We start from the raw sequence: 21,232 nt of genomic DNA on the forward strand, positions 1-21,232 counted from the left end.
GCAGCCAATGTACCTTATGTAGCAATTTTCTCTTCTTACAAAACTGTAAGAGAACACATTCTTCCCCAACTATTCCAATTATATTTTAATCTTTAGGCCATTTATTTTTATTGCCATTGGCTAGAAAAAAATCACTGAGGATGCATTTTCCATGCATGTTGATGTTAGTTCAAATCTTACCTGAGCTTTTTCTCCAAATATAGGAGATTAACAACCAGATCCAAAGGCCACTGAAGTCAATGAAAGTCCACTGATTGGTTTTAAGAAGCTTTGAATCAGGCCATAAATAAATGCCTCCAGTACCAGTGATAGAAATGTAGCTGTGTTAGTCTGGTGTAGCTGAAACAAAATACAGGACTATGTAGCACTTTAAAGCCCTACAGTGCTACATAGTCCTGTATTTTGTTCCAGTACCAGTGACATTATTGAACTAAGCTGTCCTATTATCGGACTTCTAGAGAACAAGTGAGCAGCAGTTGATGAACTTGGTATAGCAAGGGCCAACTTTCTCATGATAGCTTCCTTCATTTTGCACCCTTTGATCATAAGAACATATATACCAAGATAAAGACTCCTTCATGCCCCAGCTAGCCCTGTATTTATTTTAATATTTCCTTCCTAAAAGATAGCAATGAAGAAGTCCTGGAAATATACTCTGCCCATTTTGTATTCTAAAGATGCTCTGCAAAAACTGCTCTGGGTATTTTTTTATATGAATTTCCATTCCTGAATTCCAGTCCCCATGGAATTCTGGGTTAGATATTAATACTTATTTAGGGCATGATTGTGCAAACAATACCAGTGACATTTTTTTCCCTCGGGGTTTTAAAATTACAAAGCTTCCAGACATATACCACAGTCAGCACCTCCCCTAGACACTAAAGATCTCTCATTCCTTTTTTTTTTCAGACAATGCTTTATCGATCTCAAACTGAATGCCAGATAGTACACACATGCATTAATAAAGTTCACTTCACTCGTACACTTAGCGAGAAGCCATGTATTAATACTGACAAACACTCCAAGCATTATTTAAAGCCTACTGAAGTTAATAGAAAGATGACATCTATTGACGTCAATGGGCTATTGATTATGCCTTATTTATCTTCACAAGTCTTGTAAACTAACAAATGAAGCAAAAGAGTGGAGTTGCAATATTTTTACAAGGCTGCTGTAGAAAAGGGAAGTGTAGCATAATAAATGTATCTATTAATAGAGGAACCAATACCATTTATATAGTTATCAATCAATTTTCAACCAAGTGAGAATAAAATATGGAGAAGCTGTGTGTGGTTCATTAGGCAAGGTATTTAAAAGCACACACACTTTTAATAGCCTCTGCAATTAAAATTATTCTCTTCCACTATCAAAACTCCTTTTAATTCCCTACCCACCATGAACTCTTCATTCCTAAGACTGGAAATATGAGGAGTCTGCATTGCTACAAAGAATAGGTTAGAAATTGTCCTTAGCATATGCATTCAAGGAAACAACTTCCTTATTTAAAACGACGAGTGGGAAATGCGTATTTGATTATTATTGCAGTACACAGGCAATATATTTTGTGCATGTTTTGTTTAATTTTATTATATCAGTTGTTATTCTCTTGGATTTTGGGAATGGAAATTGATAACCAAAAATACTCAGAGCAGGTTCTGCACAGCATATTTAGAATACTAAATGGGCAGTAAGTATCCCCACCAGCAATGCTGATATAGGGGTATTTCCAGGGCTGCTTCACTACCATCCTTCTGGTAACTTCCTTTCTGGAAATATACATTGTAAAATTTCACATATTTGAACACACCATCAAAAGAAGCCCCCAAACTAAAGCTATTTTAACTCAATTTCTGAGATTTTCTTTTTTTCAAAAAAGCTGCACAATTCACCCGCCTATTTTTTTTCATGAGCTATGGTCTATTTGCATTGTAAGTCATTGAATCATAGAACTGTAAAGGACTTTGAGAGGTCATCGAGTCCAGTCCCCTGCACTCACGGCAGGACCAAGCATCATCTAGATCACCCCTGGTAGATGTCTATCCAACCTGCTCTTAAATATCTCCAGGGATGGAGACTCCACAACCTCCCTAAGCACTTTATTCCAGGGTTTAACCACCCTGACAGTTAGGAACTTTTTCCTAATGTCCAATCTAAACCTCCCTTGCTGCAGTTTAAGCCCATTGCTTCTTGTCCTGTCATCAGAGGCCAAGGAGAGCAATTTTTTTCCTTGTAACACCTGTTTAGACAATTGAAAACTTCTATCATGTCCCTTCTCAGGCTTCTCTTTTCCAAACCAAAGCCCCGTTCTTTCAGTTTTCCCTCATAGGTCATGCTTTTTAGACCTTTCATCATTCTTGTTGCTCATCTCTGGACCTTCTCCAATTTCTCCACATCCTTCTTGAAATGTGGTGCCAACAAGTCCACTGTGCTGCTTCCACTTGGTATTAGACTTTTCTTGCAGGACACTGATTGGAGCATGGAATGGGATCAACAGACGTGTCACAAACTGGGTTAGACCAAAGGTCCACCTAGACGAGTATCCTGTCTGCGAACAGTGGCAAATGCCAGATGCCCCAGAGGGGGAGAATAGAAGAGGGAGTCATCATCATCATAATCCCTCTCCTGTCACCCATTTCTAGTCTCTGACAAACAGAGACAGGGGACACCATTTCTGCCCATCCTGGCTTGTATTTATCCTGACATGGCAAAGTATTTTACCTTTTTGCTTCTCTCTTTATTTCTAGTCCAAATTTTTTGCTTTATGTTCCAGAGATTCATTAGCACAATCCAGTGCATAATTCTGCTCTACATTTTTGCACCTAACACCCTGCATTTCATTGGCTAAAACAGACACTACGGTCAGATTTCTGTCTTTTTTTCTTGCTGCCTTTCTTGAGTTTTCTAATCTCCTTCCTGTCCTGACTCCTCGGTCAGTAATTTCTCCATATTAGAATGTATGAGGTGTGACTCCTGAGGGCTCTTTTTTTGTGATTCCTCAAATCTGCAGCAGCGCTTCTTTGAATCATTTACACCTGGTTCTTTGTCTAATCCCACGCTACATTAACCTTTCATAATGTGGACTCTATGCTGAGAGACAATATCATCTACACAATCAAACTCTAACTTCCCTGTCTTGTCATCGAGCTGACCCAATGCCCACTGGAGTGAACGGAAGCTTTTCCTCTGACTTCAGGGCCCTCTGGATTGGGCAGGAGAATTGGCCGCTACAACAAATTCAGGAATTATGAAATCGGATCTTGAAGGGCAGTGTCAAAGATACATCCAGATATTGACAATTAGGATTTCTCTGCATACCAGAAGACACAGGCAACTATGGAACAACCCACCTCTATTAGTCATGTCAAAATTATGGCTTAGGCCCTTTGTGGCAGTGGTTTTTCCCATTCAGTGACAAAGTCGCAAGTTCAGATTTGGCCTGGGGGCTGTAATTAGAGCTCGGTTCTCAGCCCGATGCTGAAAATGGAAAGGAGCCAGCAGATTGGATGTAAAACTGCAAAAGCTAGATGGTACTAGAAATAATTAAATAGCTTCTGTCATCGCACATTTGTTACCACATAGCAGTAAGGTTTCTACATGCTTGATGGTGTTCCTCTATTTGCAGGATTTTGTTCACTATACCTCACAAAAGAGGCCCACTCACTTCACCCTGGCTGATGACTGATGCTCACGAGGGGATGCTAAGCATATTTCTGTCCCACCACAGAAAACCCTTTTAGGATGGAAGAAAGGCCGTGAGAAAACTGCCAGCTGCAGTCAATTAACACGGAAATTCTTTCCCCAGGAGGCGTTTCAGTTGGGAAATGACACCCATTAATCCAAGGGGACATCAGGCATGCTAAATGTTGACTGGAATAGTGAGCAAAGGGGGCACCAAAACACAATCTGAAGTGTGCTTAATGCTCTGAGGTATCTCCCATAAGCAAGATCCAACCAGCTCACAGCTTGGTTCTCGTAACCCTTTCTGAACCGCTGTCCCTGAGCATTTGATGATGCTTGGAATGATTCGAGATTCAGCAATGTCTGAACTGAGCCACACTGGGATACAACCGCCTTCAGCTTTGTGGGCTTTTGGTACACAATCTTGAATGCTCATTTCACAGCCATGCTCAAAGTCCAGGGGGCAGATCTCCGATCCCCTCCACCCCCCTGGGTTGCCTTGTCATATTCAAGGAGGCAATGGCCATTGAAATCTACCCTCAAATCCGGATCCACATTTTGCACATTTTTAGTTCAAAATAAGAAAGTTAGTGGAAGGGAACTCTTCTCTCCTCATTGCCCCGACCAGTTGTCAATCCAGTCCAGCAGCCAGTCTCCTATTTGTCTCAACTGCCTTGCCCTTTCTTCCTTTCTTACCCTTCATTTCATAAAAGCTTCACAAGAGAGAGGGGAGAACCAATTTGTGTCAGGGCTTCTGTTTCGTTAGGTGCTCCCGCCGCCGTACAAATCAGACACATCCACCATTAGTTCTCTCCCTGCCCTGGAACACCCACTGACGAAAGGTTTGAGGACTCACCCATGAATCCCAGTGACAAGAAAGATCAGGTTCCCGTTGATCTTGGTACAGTTGATGAACTTGTCGATGTTGCTGGAGTCCACGGTCTGAGCGGACATCAAACTGCCTGTGCCAATGCCGTCACATGCTGCCAAAAGAAGAACCCCGTGAGAACAGCTGGCAAGGGGATGAAATGGAATGATAAATGTGTGTTCCTGAGGCCCTGTACCTCAATTTCCCCCTGGGATGAGCAGAATGGGTCTGTTAAAACAAGACCCAATTAGAACTTTTGCCCACCCCTCAAAATGAACAGGACAAGATTCCCGAGGTTCAAAGAATACGGCTGAATACTTGTGATATAGACTTTTGGGCAAGACATGACAATGCTGTCTTCATTCTCTCTCACCAACCAAATGACATACCAACAGGGCCTGGAAAAACTCGTGCACCCTTAGCATCATGGCTTGGCTTTTGTATCTTTCATAAGGGTCTAACAGTGCTAGAAACTTCCCCATAGGGTCCTTATGTCAATGCAATTCAAACCTTGCATGCTCTGGGGTGTAAACTGCACATAGGCATGTACAGTATGTATTACACAATAAGGCTACGTGTCCACTACAGCTCTTTTCCTGTACCCCGGAAAAGCTCTGCCACATCCAAGGAATGCATCCGCTTTTCCAAAAAAAACCATCAGAAAAGCGTACGCGTTCCTTCACCATCCCTTTAAGCCTGGTTTTACGAGGAAGAAGGGATGTGTCAAAAGAGGAGGTTTTTCCAACATTTGGCACCGTGTAGACACACCATATTTTGGAAAAGCCTCTTTTGAAAGAAAAGTGGAAAACAATACGCAAATTGCGTATCGTTTTCCGACTTTTCTTTGTAGTATAGACATAGCCTAATACAACATCTCCATCTCTCTGCCTAACTAGGCAGCAGCATCTAGCAAGAAAGCATGAGAGTCCCCCGCCTCTAGATGTTCAAAAGACATCAGTAATCTCTTTCTTCCCAAAGGGCGAAACTAAGCACTTGATTGGAAAATGGTCTTTGCCCATTTGGTCGGTGTGGGAAAGAAGTGTGTGTTGCAGGAAAGCCATGTTGTGGAGATGACTGTTACGTTCAGCTGAGAATGCAGTAAGGCTAGTTGCACTGATCAGCATACGGTGAAATTCCTTGTGTTTATCTGATTTGTGACAGCCAGTGTGCTGATTGGACCAGGTTTTGTGTAGCTGTCTGATGGGCTAGTGGCATCTCCCCCGTTATGACACAGGTGAGCGGTAAGGGAAATTGACAGCATTTTTTCCCCATTGCTGCTGAAATATGTAACAGGGAAAGGAACTCTAGTCTCCCCCAGATGTGGAGCTGTTGGAAAGGCAAAGTGGCCCAGGTGTCTACCTGGAAGTCTCCTGGGGAAGCAGGAGGGATGTAGATATTTCATCAGTGCTACTGGAGGGAAGGAGAAGGTCTCTCTTCTCTCCAAGCTGTTCAGAGAGGAGGCAGGGGAACATGAGAGCACCAGATGTGAGAGAGAACAGAAATCCAGCTGTTTTACTATCAGGTTTCCTGGGACATCCCACAAAGATGACAATAGAGATAGTGAAGAGTCGAGGCTCTTTGGAAGTGGTCCCAAAAGGTTCTAGCAGCTAAGTTTTCAAAATCTGTAAGTCTATTCCACTCAGAAAATGATCCCTGCTTTTTCCTATGAAGAAATGAGCCTTGTTCTATATTATCACTGTCCATGATAAACCTATATTACATTGTATTTTGGAATATTCTTCAGTAGGCAGCTATCATAGTTCAATGTTCTGTGGACGCCCAAAGGCTATTAATACCAGATTTCCCTGAACTTATTCATGAATGCATTTCATTTAAAAGTAATACCATGTTTTGCTCTATTAGAGTGCAGAGTAAATTCAAGCAAAGCTATTATGAAGGATAATCTACCTTTAGGACAAATGTCAGTGCACGGTTTGCACATCTTAATACCATTTTCTTCAACCTCCATCTTGGAGCTGGGACATGCACGCACACAAGAGCTGGAATCTACCACAAAGTTATCTGCAACAAAATAATGCAGTGCTGAAAACCAATCCAGTACATTAAGTAATACTAGGACATGCTTTTGGAGGTGCTGAAAATCAATACGGTTTCATTACTACCTTGATTATTTTAATTATGGGTAAAATCATCAACTACTGACTCCTAAGCAACTTAACTAAGTCCCACTGAATGTTATTGAGACTTAGATTTTCCTCAGTGCCCATGTCACCTCCGAAAATGGGATGAAGGCTCCTTTGTAATTTTTTTTTATAGTTTTACCCGTTATTTTGTAAAATGTTTTGAAAATATTGTCACTTCTTTTGCATCCAACTACTGAAAATACAGCACTGGACAAATATCTGTGTGAAGGACTTCAACAGAAATCACATGAATGCCTACAATACCCGAGAGTCCTGATATATAGAGCCTTGAGAAGAAACATACCTTTAACGACCAAGAGAGACTGAGTTATCTCATGTGATCTTTTTTTGGGGGACCCTATATGCCAGCTTTTTTTTCCCCCCACATAGTCTGCAAGTATATTGGGTACTATTAATATAATGAAGCTATTGCTGAAATCGTTGGCACTACTCATGGAGTATGCTACTACTCATTGTAAATAACAGTGGAACAATTTAGTCCTTAATATTAAGAGTCAGAGTTCTTACTAGTTACCACAATGACCATGGTCTTCCCTATTGCAATTATATGGAAAAACTCAGTAGTGGTAAATTCTACAGTGTGATAATTGCTACAGTTTTAATGATGCCGGATAAACTTCCAAGACAGCCTGGGGTTGAGGGTCAGGACTTTCTACACATATGGGTAAATGAAACTGAATGGCTGGAAGTCAACCCAGTATGAAACCACCCCTCTTCCCTATTGCCCAGGAAGAAGACCTTCCCATTACAGGTAGAACAACACCTGTCTCCACCTTTTCAATAGAGGTCTTTGCACTCTGCTGATCATTTTAGTATTCATGGGCTTTCCAGCAGTGCATTAAGCAATGTGACTACAAGTTGAACCTCTCTAGTCCAGCACTCTCTGGTCCAGCATCATCCAGGTTCCGGCATGATTTAGCTGCTGGATGTCCACTTGTCATGGGTGTGGCCAAGTTTCCCATGGTCCCATAAAGTTTGTTCACAGTCACCCATCCTGGCTCTCAGTGTTCTGTGCTGTTATTTACCTCCAATTTACCCCTAAATGACTTCTAAAAGCAGTGGAAGTGTTGGGAATGCTGCTAGACACTATTGACCTCCTGTGGGCCTGCAAAGTCTCTGGTTCAACACCAGACAGGTTCCGAGGGTGCTGGATTAGAGCAGTTCAACCTGAAGTATCTGTCATGCACGTCTTCCCTCAGCCTCTCCCCCAGGACAGAAGAGTGTGCAGGGCCTTGTGCATGGTTTTGTTTTTTATTATTATTTTTCAAATGAATGCACGTGCTCTCTCACACAGAACTCTGTGGCTACGTGAGAGAAGGCGATGCCACAGAAGGGTACTCAGAGAAATAAACAAAGAGATCTTTGATGATTCTTAGTTCTTGCGAGCACCTGAAGGCACAGTTCTTTGGTGGGTCTCAGGCACATTGGGTTGAGCCAATCATTTAGAATATTCATTGGAATTTCCAGAATTTTATCCTTAAAATAAATGCTGACAAATAAATGTGACCAGCCATCGATGCTGACTTCGGCTCTAGCCAGAGAGTGATCAACACCCCTCCTCCCTGCCCCAGGCCTCTCCCCCACTCTATCCTGCCTCACGTCTTCCCATCTGATCCCCCTCACTCTGTCCCCTTCTACCAAGCTGCTGTCCCAACCTGTCTCCTTTCACCCCTTCACCAGAATGTGCTGGGTTCTTACTGCATACCTTCCCTCCAGGAGCCTTGGAATGCCATGGAACAGCAGTGCCATGGTTGTTGGAGGTGCTGGGAGCAGAGGGACAGAGAGAAGAGTCGAGCTGCCAGTAGATGCTCAGCACCCGCTAATTTTTCCATGGGTGCTCCAGCCCCAGTGCACACACAGAGTAAGCACCTATGTGTCCATCTCTATCCCAGGGCATCTATGGAGGGAGAATGTTTCTAGAGTGGGATAGGAGGGACCTTTTTGGGAAGGGTTGTATTCAGAATCTATACAGTATAATCTGTACTATACTGAATACAATAACACTGTGTACCCTGTACAGTGAGAGAGAACCCCAAACTGGAACAGTGGATTATGAAATACTTGGATTTAAGGAAAATATTGGTAACAAAATTAGCAACCCATTTCTAAATTTGGGGAAAGAAAGGTCAGAACTACAAATATGTCTGAATATCCTCCCTGTTCTTTCACATCTAGCTTGCATATATAATTGGAAGAAACAAATTATTTTACTGAAACTATAGTTTCTATCCTTATACAATCATTTTTCATTTAGTACTGATTTCTGCTTTACTCAGTAAAGGATAATTCCAAAGGCTGCCAAAACCCTAATAAGAACATATACATAATAAACATTAGTTTTGAAAACTGAAAGCCAATTATGTTTCTTTTGCCCCCCTTTGAATCCAGAACAGCACCCCAAAAGGTCACTCTCTCAATTTCAAGATATTACGGCCAAAGAGCATACATGAAGCTATTACAGTAGTTACTTATAAATTTAAGATTGCTTAGTAATGGTTTCTTAATAGGGTTTTGTTCCTGTTGCAGCTGTTGTTTTTAGGAGTTATTGCTTTATGAAAACACTATTGGACAAAGTGAAAAAGCAGTCGTGTAACTTACGTGGGCACTTCTTGACACAGAAAGCTCCATAGGTGTATTTGGCGTTGTGGTTGTGCTCCAGCTGGAAGGTGGTGGGATTGTAGACAAAAGTCTGGGGGCACTGAGTGACGCATGCGCCACTGTCATTGAAATTCACGCAGGCCTGTAACACAAGAAAGCAAGATGATAGTGGCATGGCACCTTTTGGATTTACTGGTACTTTCTCCCGAGCAAAACCCTGACTCTCCTCTAGCTACAAAAGCATTATTGCAGTCATATAGCCATAGCGGATGGGATATACAGTCAACCTGTGGAACTCCTTGCCAGAGGATGTGGTGAAGGCTAGGACTTTAACATGGTTCAAAAAGAGCTAGATTAGAGGTTAGGTCCATCAATGTCTATTAGCCAGGATGGGTAGGAATGATGTCCCTAGCCTCCATTTCTCTGGAGGTGGGTGACAGGGGAGGGATCACATGAGGATTACCTGTTCTGTTCCCTCCCTCTGGGGCATCTGCTATTGGCCACTGTCAGCAGAGAGGATACTGGGCCAGATGGACCTTTGGTCTGACTCAGTATGGACATTCTTATGTTCTTATACACTGTTTTCCTTTCTTGTCTGCTTTCACCTACTTAGGTTTCTTAAGTTATTAGCAAAACATGGATACATTCAAAGCCCCGAACATTCCATTTTAAATCCATAACACATCTTCTAAAAGGGAAACTTGATTTTGTTCATTATGAAACCTCTTGGTTTCTGAGGACAGGACAAGGAGTAATGGGCTTAAAGTGCAGCAAGGGAGGTTTAGATTGGACATTAGGAAAAAATTCCTAACTGTCAGGGTGGTCAAATATTGGAATAAATTGCCAAGGGAGGTGGTGGAATCTCCCTCTCTGTAGATATTTAAGAACAGGTTAGATAGACATCTGTCAGGGATGGTGTAGACGGAGCTTGGTCCTGCCTTGAGGGCGGGGGGCTGGACTCGATGACCTCTCGGGGTCCCTTCCAGTCCTATGATTCTATGATTACGATAGGTTGCACCTCTATAAACCAGGACTCTCTGGTCTGGACTCTCAGGCTGTGTCTACACTACAGGGTTTTTGAACAAAAATATCCATGTTTGCACAAAAACTCGTGGTGTGTCCGCACCTCAAGTGCATTTTTGTGCAAGAAAATTTATAGTAAAATGGCAGAACAGAGCGCTTTTTGTGGTGTAGGTATATCTCTTTCTATGAGAAATAACTCCTTTTTACACAAGAGTTCTTGTGCAAAAAGGTGTGTGTGGATGCTCAACAGGGGTTTCTTGTACAAAAAGAACCCATCTGCGAATGGCAATCAGAACTTCCTTGCACAAGAGCATCCATGCAGTGTGGACGTGCTTTTAAGAAGTTTTTGCGGAAGATCTCTTCCACAAAAAGCTTCTTGCACAAAAACCCTGCAGTGTAGACAAAACCTCCGATCAGAGTCCTGGTGCACTGCGGCGGGTGGGGGAGACTGGGAGCTCAGCGCGATGTGGGATGAGGAGGGGGGCAGGAGCTCGACTAGATTCATGTTCACCCCAAGTCTGAGAATATCATTAAACCTGTGTAGGTAAATACAATGAAACAGCTATGCCACCACAGGAAGGGTATTGGCTTGCTCAGAGGTGAATGCCTAGATTAATGAGGGCCAGTGGGCGGAGAGGAACAGGAGAACTTTCCCCACCAATATTAAAACATTTTTACCACAGGATTTGAGAGGCTGCCGTGATGGGCCAAAGGATTCCTTAATGCATCACGGACAGCACTTTTTGTTTATGAATAAATATTAATTTACTTTGTTTCCTCAACACATTTTTGACATACACTGTTGTCTCAGCGAGTACTTCATCCCCCACATGACAATCCTCTGACGATGGCTTAGTAAATGCATAATCAGAATGACAACACTTCCCAGGAAGCATCTATTAAAAACCAATCTAGAAGACACAGGAAGTTTGAATTTACGATTGTAGAACTTTGTGTACATTCACGATTGTTTCGCTAACACAGTGTTTCTCACAGTAGGCCATGGGTCTGCTCTGGGAAAGCCACTAGTGGTCCCACACTGCTTTGTTTAATGATAGCATTCATAGACAGGAAGCTTCCTGTGGCTCCCCTTGGCAAGCTGGAGTCAATGCAAGATGCGAGGCTTCATGGCTACCGACCATAGGCAAACTAAATGGACACGGACCTGCTAGTGGCTTTCCCCATGCGCGACTGTGGCATACTTTGAGAAACACTGCACTAACATATGCAAAATATAGAGTGCTTGTTTAGAAATGGACCCACTATGCATATGAAAGAAAAACAACCATCACCAAACAGGCACAGGAAAATTCAAGAGGTACATCTCAATTTTTTCCCCTGGCATCACTCTGAGGCTCTTTGTATTTTCACACTGGAGAACTACAAATGTCGCCACAACTATTTTTAGCAGAGCATTTTCATAATTGCTATAGAGATGCTCCAGAAAATACAAGTGAAGTGTTTACTGGCCCATAGAAATCACATTTTCTCCTATGTGCTGTGGCGTTACAGAAATACCATAGCACATACATGCCCTTCAAACACATCAGGAAGGATAGGGGTAAAGTTAAGGTGATAGTTAAGGTGAGAGACTGGGACTCAGAAGATATGGGGATAAAGTCACAGTACTGCCAAAGACTTCTGAAGTCATCTTGTACAAGTTACTTAACAAGTCCCCAACTGTAAAATGGATAATAATACTTTTCCTTCATAGTTTGTCTTGCTACACTGTAAACTTGTTTTACAGGGACTGTCTCATGGGGGACCTGGTATAAAGTCACCTGAAGTCACTGGATGGATTTTCATTGACTTCCAGCTCACTTAGCACTGAATGTCCACACAGTGGACATGTTCAGTTTTAAATAAGGCCCTCGTGGCAGTTGGCAGTTTTAGTTGTTAATGCAAACAGCAGTGTGTTGGCTGTCACTATGCTTCATCCAAGGTGACTCAGAACTGCTTAGTGGTGGCGGGGATGGAACTAGAAATGAATACTGCAAAGCACAGGCCTTCAACAGTAAAGCTAAGGAAAAAGATCTATGTTTTGTGACATAGTTGAATACTTCTGTTTCCATTCAAGAGAGGCAACTATAGACATACATTCTAGACAGTCCATGATTCTCTCTTGGGCTATGATATAAAATACACAATATTGTGCATGGCATATGCTCTGCTAATGGAATTATGCTATCTTACAGAAATGTTTAAAAGTGTCTATGGCTTCCATTTCTTCTGAAGAAAAATACTTTCTATGCTGGTTTATTAGTATGGATTAGTTCAGTACCTAACCTGAAATTACTAGGGCAAAATTTAAATGCATACTCATCTTCCATATTAACACCGTGTGTCTTTGTAGGGCAGTGTGATCAGGGTACATGAATTTCTTCATTAATAGAAGCAAAGGCTGCTTTCTGAGGTATACAACTAATTGACTGCATCTGGAAATAATTTGCCCCTACTGAAAACGTCTTTTTTAGAAAATTAAACTCCTGATTCAGTTTTCCATCTTTTTCTTTTTGAAAGGGTGTACTGTGTGCATTTGGATTTTAGTGAACGGGGAACCATTTTTCTTTTCTTTCTTCTAAGCACTCCCCAAGTTGAATAGATGAATTTATTTAAATACAGTCTGGGAAGCACAAAAAAAAAGTGTTCACTAAGAAGCCAAAACATATTCTCAAAACTTTGGACAAAAAACCTACCAAGCAAAATAAATGCTACATATGAGCGCGTGTGCACTTCAACCCAAAATGTAATGACAAATTCCTATAAAAAATGCCCCCATCTATTAAAGCTAATTTTAGAAGAAGCAAAAGATAAGAATCACAGAGATTAGCATATAAATGGCTCCCAATCTGTATTTGTAAAGCTCATAAATCTTTTAATGAGTAACATAAGCTGATAAGTAATGTAAATGTAATGGGAAAAACTACGAAATGATAAAATTTGCAGCTAAAAGCTTGAAATGTAGAGGCAATTTAATTAAAGGTGACAAAATACATTGAATCTCGTGGATTAAAGCGTGTGCACTTGCACTGTGGCTGGCAGGGTAAGGGAAAAGTAGTAACATCCAAACGTACAAAGCAGTCAGTGTCTTTCGGTCCAGAACAGCCCCCAGCACATTCCCGATGGCAGCAGTCACTGACGTATGGCCCGTAGCATCGTCCATCACATTGCTCTGCACACACTGTCTTTGTCACTGGAGAGGAGAGAGGAATCAGCCATCAAGTGAGAGCTATTTACGCTGAACCAGGATATTAAAAACAAAAACGACAATGACAGAGTATTAAGAGGTGAACGTCTGATTCTCTAAAACAGCCATGAGGCCAGTGGTCAGGCCTGGCCTGTGTACTAACCCATCTACAACAAAACACGAGATTGCCCACATTGCAGGTCAGGTGTGTCTGGATTTTGGAGGATTTGTTTTTTCAACCTTGGGAAGTCAGGACAAAGCCCGAATCTCTATTTTCAGGGAAAAACTTAAAAAAAAAAACCAACCCCAAATAGTCTGGTTGCACTTTAAAGACTAACAAAATATGTAGATGGTATCATTCATTTTCAGGGAGATAGCAAAGGTTGATAACTGGCTCGGAAAAAGCCACTTGGGATATGAATCGCTCATAATGAAGGTTTCTGTAAAGAATGGCAGGGCTATATTACAATATGCAGTAACTCAGAGTGAGCTGAGCACATTTGGCTTTCAACTAGCACCCATGTAGCTAATGGTGGTGAATGGGTCTATCAAAGCAGCATCTACTTCATGTATGGTAACATTCCACTCTGCAGTCAGTTCTTTGCATCTATTTCCTAAATGCTACATTATAGCCTAGGTTTCAGACAGAAATCAGGCTTCTTGTTCACCTTCAGTGGCATCATCTTCATCTATGCCAGGGTTGAATTTGGCCTTATGTTTCAGGAACCAAATGAGTCTCTACTATTTTTCAGGACTTACATAACATTATGTTGTTAAAAACACAAGCAACTCTGGTGTTTACAAGCTCCATCAACCACGGGGCATTTCTTAATTGACGTCAGTGGTACTAAGATTTGGCCCAACCACTTCCCTGTTACAATTTTTTAAAATAAATAAATAAATAAATAAAATAAATCTTACCCTCTACATTGTATCCAGTTAAATACCAAGTCTTCTTCTCCCGTTAAAGAACTATTGGTCTTCACTTATAAAACATGCAAGAAGTTGCTACTTTTAAAAACAGGTAAAATTCCCAATTCCCTAAATTCCTGGTGATTCAAAGGCAGCAACGGAACATTGATCTTCGATATTCTAGTTAGACTGAGCCTACTTAATTCTGTCTAATTGAAACAGGAATCCTTCTTTAGTGACTCATGTTCAAATGTGGTAAAAGGAGGTTTCTGGAGTTCTCAGTAAGAAGCTGGGAAAGTTCACTGCGGACTCCGTTTTATTTTTTCTAAAATGAAACTTGCACTTAACTTCTGCATAAACTCATAATAGTCTTCCATGTATAGGTCTGCCTCTCATACTGAAGGGTCCCCAACCACTAAATAATTGGTCTGGTATATAGAACACGCAAAGGGATCACTTCATCAAAGCCTCAAATCCAAGTGCCTCTGGATGAAACACAGTCCCGCTGTGCGAAGGACAGAAAGTGAGAAATGGGGAGGCTGATGGAAATTGCAGGTGGAATTCAAGCAGGCAGAATTTGGTAACCAAATTGTAATCTGCACAGTGTCTGGAGATGAACACCACTGCTCTGCCAAATAACAGTTTGTGATTTGATAATGGTAAGTGACTAGCACCAGAGTTCTTTTGAATCCCATTCAAATTACCTAGTTTAGATTCACCTGCAACATTGCTGAGTTCCCTCAGAACGTGATAGGGCAATGTTTCAGTAATGCCAGAGCAACAATGTGTTACTTCCTTAATCACCTTCCTGAAACACATTTCTGTCTTTAGAGATATCAAGAAGCAACATAGAATCATAGAATCGGAAGGGACCTTGAGATGTCATCAAGTTCAGTCCCCTGCCCTCACGGCAGGACCAAACACCATCTAGATCATCCCTGATAGATGTCTGTCAAACCTGCTGTTAAATATCTTCAGTGATGGACAGGCAGGAAGTTTTCCCTAATGTCCAACTTAAACCTCGCTTGCTGCAGTTTAAGCCCATTTCTTCTTGTCCTGTCCTCAGAACCAAAGAAGAACAATTTTTCTCCCTCCTCCTTGTGACACCCTTTTAGATACTTGAAAACCGCTATCACGTCTCCTCTCAGTCTTCTCTTTTCTAAACTAAACAAGCCCAGTTCTTTCTGTCTTCCCTCATAGGTCATGCTCTCTAGACCTTTAATCATGTTTGTTGCTCTTCTTTGGACCTTCTCCAATTTCTCCACACGTTTCTTGAAATGTGGTGCCCAGAATTGGACACAATATTCCAAATGAGGCCTAATCAATGAAGAGTAGAGCGGAAGAATGACTTCTCATGTCTTGCTCACAACATTCCTGTTAATGCATCCCAGAATCATGTTTGCTTTTTTTTTTTTTGCAACAGTGTCACACTGTTGACTCATGTTTAACTTGTCATCCACTATGACTCCTAAATTCCTTTCTGCCGTACTCCTTCCTAGACAATCATTTCCCATTCTGTATGTGTGAAAGAGATTGTTCCTTCCTAAGTGGAGTACTTTGCATTTGTCCTCATTAAACTTCGTCCTGTTTACCTCAACCTGTTTAACTCCAGCTTGTCCAGATCATTTTGAATTATGACCCTGTCCTCCAAAGCACTTGCAACCCCTCCCAGCTTGAGGGATCTATCATCTGCAAACTTAATAATTATATTCTCTATGCCATCATCTAAATTGTTGATGAAGATATTAAACAGAACTGGCCCCAAAACAGACCCCTGCGGAACTCTACTTTTTATGCCCTTCCAGCAGGATTGTGACACATTAATAACTTCTCTCTGAGAATGGTTATCCAGCCAGTTATACACCCAACTTACAGTAGCCTCAGCTAGGTTGCATTTCCCTAGGTTATTGATAAGAAGCTCAAGCAAGACCATGTCAAAAGCCTTACTACATAACAGTGGACAGTAGGAGTCAGCAGACCTGGGTTCTAATCCCAACTCTAACCCTTGCCTTCAGTAAGTCACTTTAGTTCTGTTTCCCTTCACACCTTGGCTACGTTTACACTGGCATGATTTTGCACACATACTTTGAACACACAAGTTTTTGTGTTAAAGTATTTGCACAAGAGAGCGTCTACACTGGCATGTGCTTTTGCGCAAGAGAGCGTCTACGCTGGCATGTGCTTTTGCGCATCCGTGCCAGTATAGATGCCCTCTTGTGCAAGAAAGCTCCGATGGCCATTTTAGCCATTAGGCTTTCTTGCGCAAGAAATTAACGTTGCCTGTCTACACTGGCCTCTTGTGCAAGAATACTTGCGCAAGAGGGCTTATCCCTGAGCGGGAGTGTCAGAGTATTTGCACAAGAAGCACTGATTTCCTACATTAGAATGCAACTACTTGCATTCCTACATTCTTGTGCAAATACTTGCGGCCAGTATAGACAGGTGGCAAGATTTTGCGCAAAAGCACTTGCTTTTGCGCAAAATCTTACCAATGTAGACACAGCCCTTTTGTCTACCATATCTCTTTATATTGTAAGCTCTCTGGTGCTGCTACTTCTCGCTGTGGGCATATCTGCACAGCAGGCCTATAGTTGGAATAAGCTTCACAACTTCAGTGGCATCAATTGCCTAGCTGATGTCAAATTAGCTTAATTCGGGTTTTGGCACTGTCTACACAGCAGGAAGTTGAAGGAAGAGTGTTATTCCTTGGACTTCCCTTACTCCTCATGAAACGAGGGTTACTATGAGGGGGTATGTCTACACTACAGCGCTAGTTCGAACTAACTTAGTTCGAATTAGTTAATTCGAACTAAGCTAATTCGAACTAACGCGTCTAGAACTAAAAACTAGTTCGAATTAGCGTTTTGCTAATTCGAACTAGCAAGTCCACATTGAGTGGACTCTGAACAGGGCTTAAGGATGGCCGGAAGCAGTGCCGGCAGGGCATCAGAGGAGGACTTAGAGCGTGGAGATGCTGTCTCAGGCTAGCCGAGGGCTGCGCTTAAAGGGTCCCAACCCCCACCCCGGACAGACAGTTCTCAGGGGTGCCCCGCTTGAAAACCAGTACTGGCTTGGATTGCCCGGAGTACCCACACTGGGCACATCACACCACTCGGCCATCAGCCCGGCTGCACTTGCCGCAGGCTGCCATCTGGGGAGAGGGGGCAATCGGGGGGCTGCAGGAGAGCTTCCACCCCCAGAAGCCCGCAGAGCCAGCCCAGTCCTCCCCATCGGGGGCTCGCACCCCATTCCTCCCTCACCTCCTTCCACTTACCCTTCCCTAGCCCCCCTTCTTATTGATGTACAAAATAAATATAACGTTTCTTCCAACATTGACTGTCTTTATTGAACAAAACTGGGGGAGACTGGGAAAAGGAGGTGGGAGAGGGGAAGAGAAAGGCTGGGAGAGGGGAGGGCAACTAACATGATCAGGGGTTGGGAACAGGTCCTAGATGAAGAGAGGCTACAGACACTGGGACTGTTCAGCTTAGAAAAGAGGAGACGGAGGGGGGACAGGATAGAGGTCTCTAAAAGCAGGGGTTGGGTGGAGAGGGTGCATTCAGAAAAGTTCTTCATGAGTTCCCATAAAGAAGGACTAGAGGACACCAAAGGAAAGGAATGGGTAGCAGGCTTCAAACTAGTAAGAGAAAGTTGTTCTTCACAAAGCAAATAGTTAACCTGAGGAACTCCTTGCTGCAGGAGGCTGTGAAGGCTACAACTAGAACAGAGTTTAAAGGGAAGTGAGATCAAGTCATGGAGGTTGGGTCCATGGAGTAGTCTTAGCCAGGGGGTAGGAGTGGTGTCCCTGCCCAAAGTTTGCTACACACCCCTTAATTCGAACTAGTAAGTTCGAACTAGGCTTAAGCCTCGTAAAATGAGGTTTTCCTAGTTCGAACTAAGCGCTCCGCTAGTTCGATTCAAATTCGAACTAGCGGAGCGCTAGTGTAGCGGCTATGAATGTTAGTTCGAACTAACGTCCTTTAGTTCGAACTAACATTGTAGTGTAGACATACCCAGTCAGAGTAAGAAGTCCTCCAACTCACCATTATTTTGAAATAAAGGCTTGTTGTGTAGATGCGCTTTTTGTTATTTCAGAATAACGTCCATTAGTCTGAAATAACATTGCTGTGTAGACGTACCTGTGTGTTTGTATAATGCAAGGGACCACTCTATTAGCTGAAGCGTCTCAGTGCTAATGTGGTACAAACAAATGGTGATCAGACCACACTCAAATACGAAGCCAATTAAATTCCATTTTGCTCGTGAAATAGGACAGGATCACAGCACAACATAGCCTGGATCTATGCCATAGCTCACAGGGAGTTTGTTTAATGGCAATATATCAGAGAAGTCAACAGTTTACAGGCGACTCTACAAACCGTGGGATGAAGAACTTCAGTAAGCTCTGTATCAAGCTGTTTTTGGCACAGGGGTAATGATGCTACATTGTTGTGATTAACCGTAACTGCGAATTTTGTTCCAAAGCAATTCATTGTTTGTGCATGGAAACTGGTTTTCAAGTGTTCAAACAACCAACCAAACAAACCCAACCCCCCACAACCCCCTTACACTTACTTTAATGAATTGCTGATTTCTCATTAGTGAAAACTATATTTAAAAACATTGTGCATTTTATAGCATAAAATAACCTATTTTTCAATTTAAAACAAGATTTAACCTCCTAAGGGCCAGATTTTCCAAGGTATTTGGGCCCCTCGTGGAATTTTCCTTAAGCAGGAAAAGTGCCTAAATTGCTTAAGCTTGTTTACTATGCCACATAGTACCTAAATAGCTTGGCCCAAATACTCCAGTCCTAAGTCACTTTTGGAAATTAGATGTAGTACTCGAAGTCATTTTGCATTTTTCAAAATGTCAGCCGGTAGCCTTAATGCTGTTCATATCCCCTTGTTCACATCTGCTTGTGTTGTCAGTCTATCATAGTCCATCATAGTCAACTCTACCAATACCAGCATTGCTAAATCTCATGATTGTACCATCAATATTGCAGGAGTTGGTGATTTTTTAAAACCAGGTAATATCATCAGAACGTCTTTTTCTTTTTAAGTGCAAACCTAGCCCTCATGGTGACAGAGAAAATCTTGAAAATGGTGACCTCTACAAGGTCTTTAAACCAGATGGAAATAACAAGACCCTAAACACATATTTAAACACATTTCCATCTCGTAAGTTTGATAGTTTGACTTGTGATTTTTGAACACTTGGGGTTGGCGATATTGCTACATAAGGGAATTCTGTCTATATATTCTGAAAATCCCAAGCCATTATTTTTAAAAGTCACAAGCTATAGAACACAAGGAATTATTAGTGGAGCCAATGAACTAACTCAAAAGATAGTGAGGCAGAGAGCGCAGCGGGAAGACAGTTAGGAAAATGTGCCTTTTTAGAAACTAATGGAAATTAGCCTCTTGTTTGTTGCACTATGGGATGGATCTGCAACATGGTGCCCATTTTTAATTGGATCTGCATTATTTAAAATGATACTTTTAAAAAATTAGCCCAGTTTTGTGGTTGTTGAGACTGGATAAAAAGCCTTGAAAAGGAGATCTAAACTGTTCTCAGATATATTTTTGAAGCTCTAAGGATTTAATATTATTTTTTATTAAAAAAAAGCAAATTGCATTACAGCTGAGAGTTTGAGTGCCAAATTTCAGGCTGATGCAATTTAAAATATTAAAACTGAGAAAAAGAGGCGCATATGATAACACATTATAACCTTTAACTAGACCAATGATGTTAAAAAAAAAGTTCCTTGCTCTCTCTCCATAGCAATTTAACATTCTGTATAAAATATCTTATAAAGATTTGGACAAAACTAGCTGCAGTAGAAAATTAACATGAATGACAATCAGCTGAATTATACGGCAAAGCAATTTATTTACCATGGCCTCAGGAAACTAGGCTAATCATCATGGCATCGCGAAATCAGTTGACGTGGGAATCATCACCAAAGTCACAATGTAAATGACTGGATGTATTTAATAACACTATGAAGGGAGGTTCCAAAGAGGATGGAGAAAGGCTGTTCATAGTAGTGACAGATGGCAGAACAAAGAACAATGGTCTCAAGCTACAGTGGGAGAGGTCTAGGTTGAATATTAGGAAAATCTAGTTCACTAGGAAGGTGGTGAAGCACTGGAAGGGGTTCCCTAGGGAGGGGGTGGAATTTCCATCCCTAGAGGTTTTTAAGTCTCGGCTTGACAAAGCCCTGGCTGGGTTGATTTAGTTGGGATTGGTTCTGCCTTGGGCAGGGGGCTGGACTTGATGACCTCCTGAGATCTCTTTCAGCTCTATGATTCTATGAACATTATGATAGTTGACTTTCTCTTCCTCTCTCAACAAGTACTGACCTATGGGCTACTTTGATAAATTGGCTGATCTAGGTGTGGTAGAGAGTAAAGCAGAAGATATGTTACCTGAGCTATATTATCCCCCACCTACCCTTAGCTTATACCACTGCATGGACACCACTGCATGTGGACACCACTGCACAGGAAATGTCAGTAAAAAAAGCCCCACAACACAACTCAATCTAAGTACAATTCCTAAGCGAGTTAATGGTGAGTCAGTCAGCACTAACTCAGGTTACCTCTCCACAATCTGAATACCATCTCCTGAGTAGAGGGGATATTTTGATGGGCTTTAGATCAACTTTTGTTTTACTTTTGCTCTTGCCTTTCATCGCACATTTGCAAACTCCGCTCAAATCAACAGTTGTTGGTAGGCAATTCTGTGAATGAAAATTCAGAGCTTCCTTCTTTGTAAACAGGCCCAAAAGGAACC

At 41.9% G+C, this 21,232-nt stretch overlaps 1 protein-coding gene across 6 annotated transcripts in view; it reads right to left on the reverse strand.

The window, feature by feature from the left end:
- The window catches only part of ERBB4 (erb-b2 receptor tyrosine kinase 4), a 923,012-nt gene that overhangs the window by 243,574 nt on the left and 658,206 nt on the right, over positions 1–21,232 (reverse strand). For all 6 annotated transcript variants that reach the window (XM_075933933.2, XM_075933937.2, XM_075933934.2 and 3 more), the window contains exons 6-9: positions 13,407–13,525; positions 9,310–9,451; positions 6,455–6,568; positions 4,535–4,661 (exon numbers count right to left, since the gene is read on the reverse strand). In XM_075933933.2, coding sequence (XP_075790048.1) covers positions 4,535–4,661; positions 6,455–6,568; positions 9,310–9,451; positions 13,407–13,525 — 502 coding nt within the window. The remainder of the gene's footprint in view (positions 1–4,534; positions 4,662–6,454; positions 6,569–9,309; positions 9,452–13,406; positions 13,526–21,232) is intronic.

Source organism: Pelodiscus sinensis, chromosome 7 (assembly GCF_052426305.1).
Source record: "Pelodiscus sinensis isolate ZL-2025 chromosome 7, ASM5242630v1, whole genome shotgun sequence".
NCBI classification, from domain to species: Eukaryota; Metazoa; Chordata; order Testudines; family Trionychidae; genus Pelodiscus; species Pelodiscus sinensis.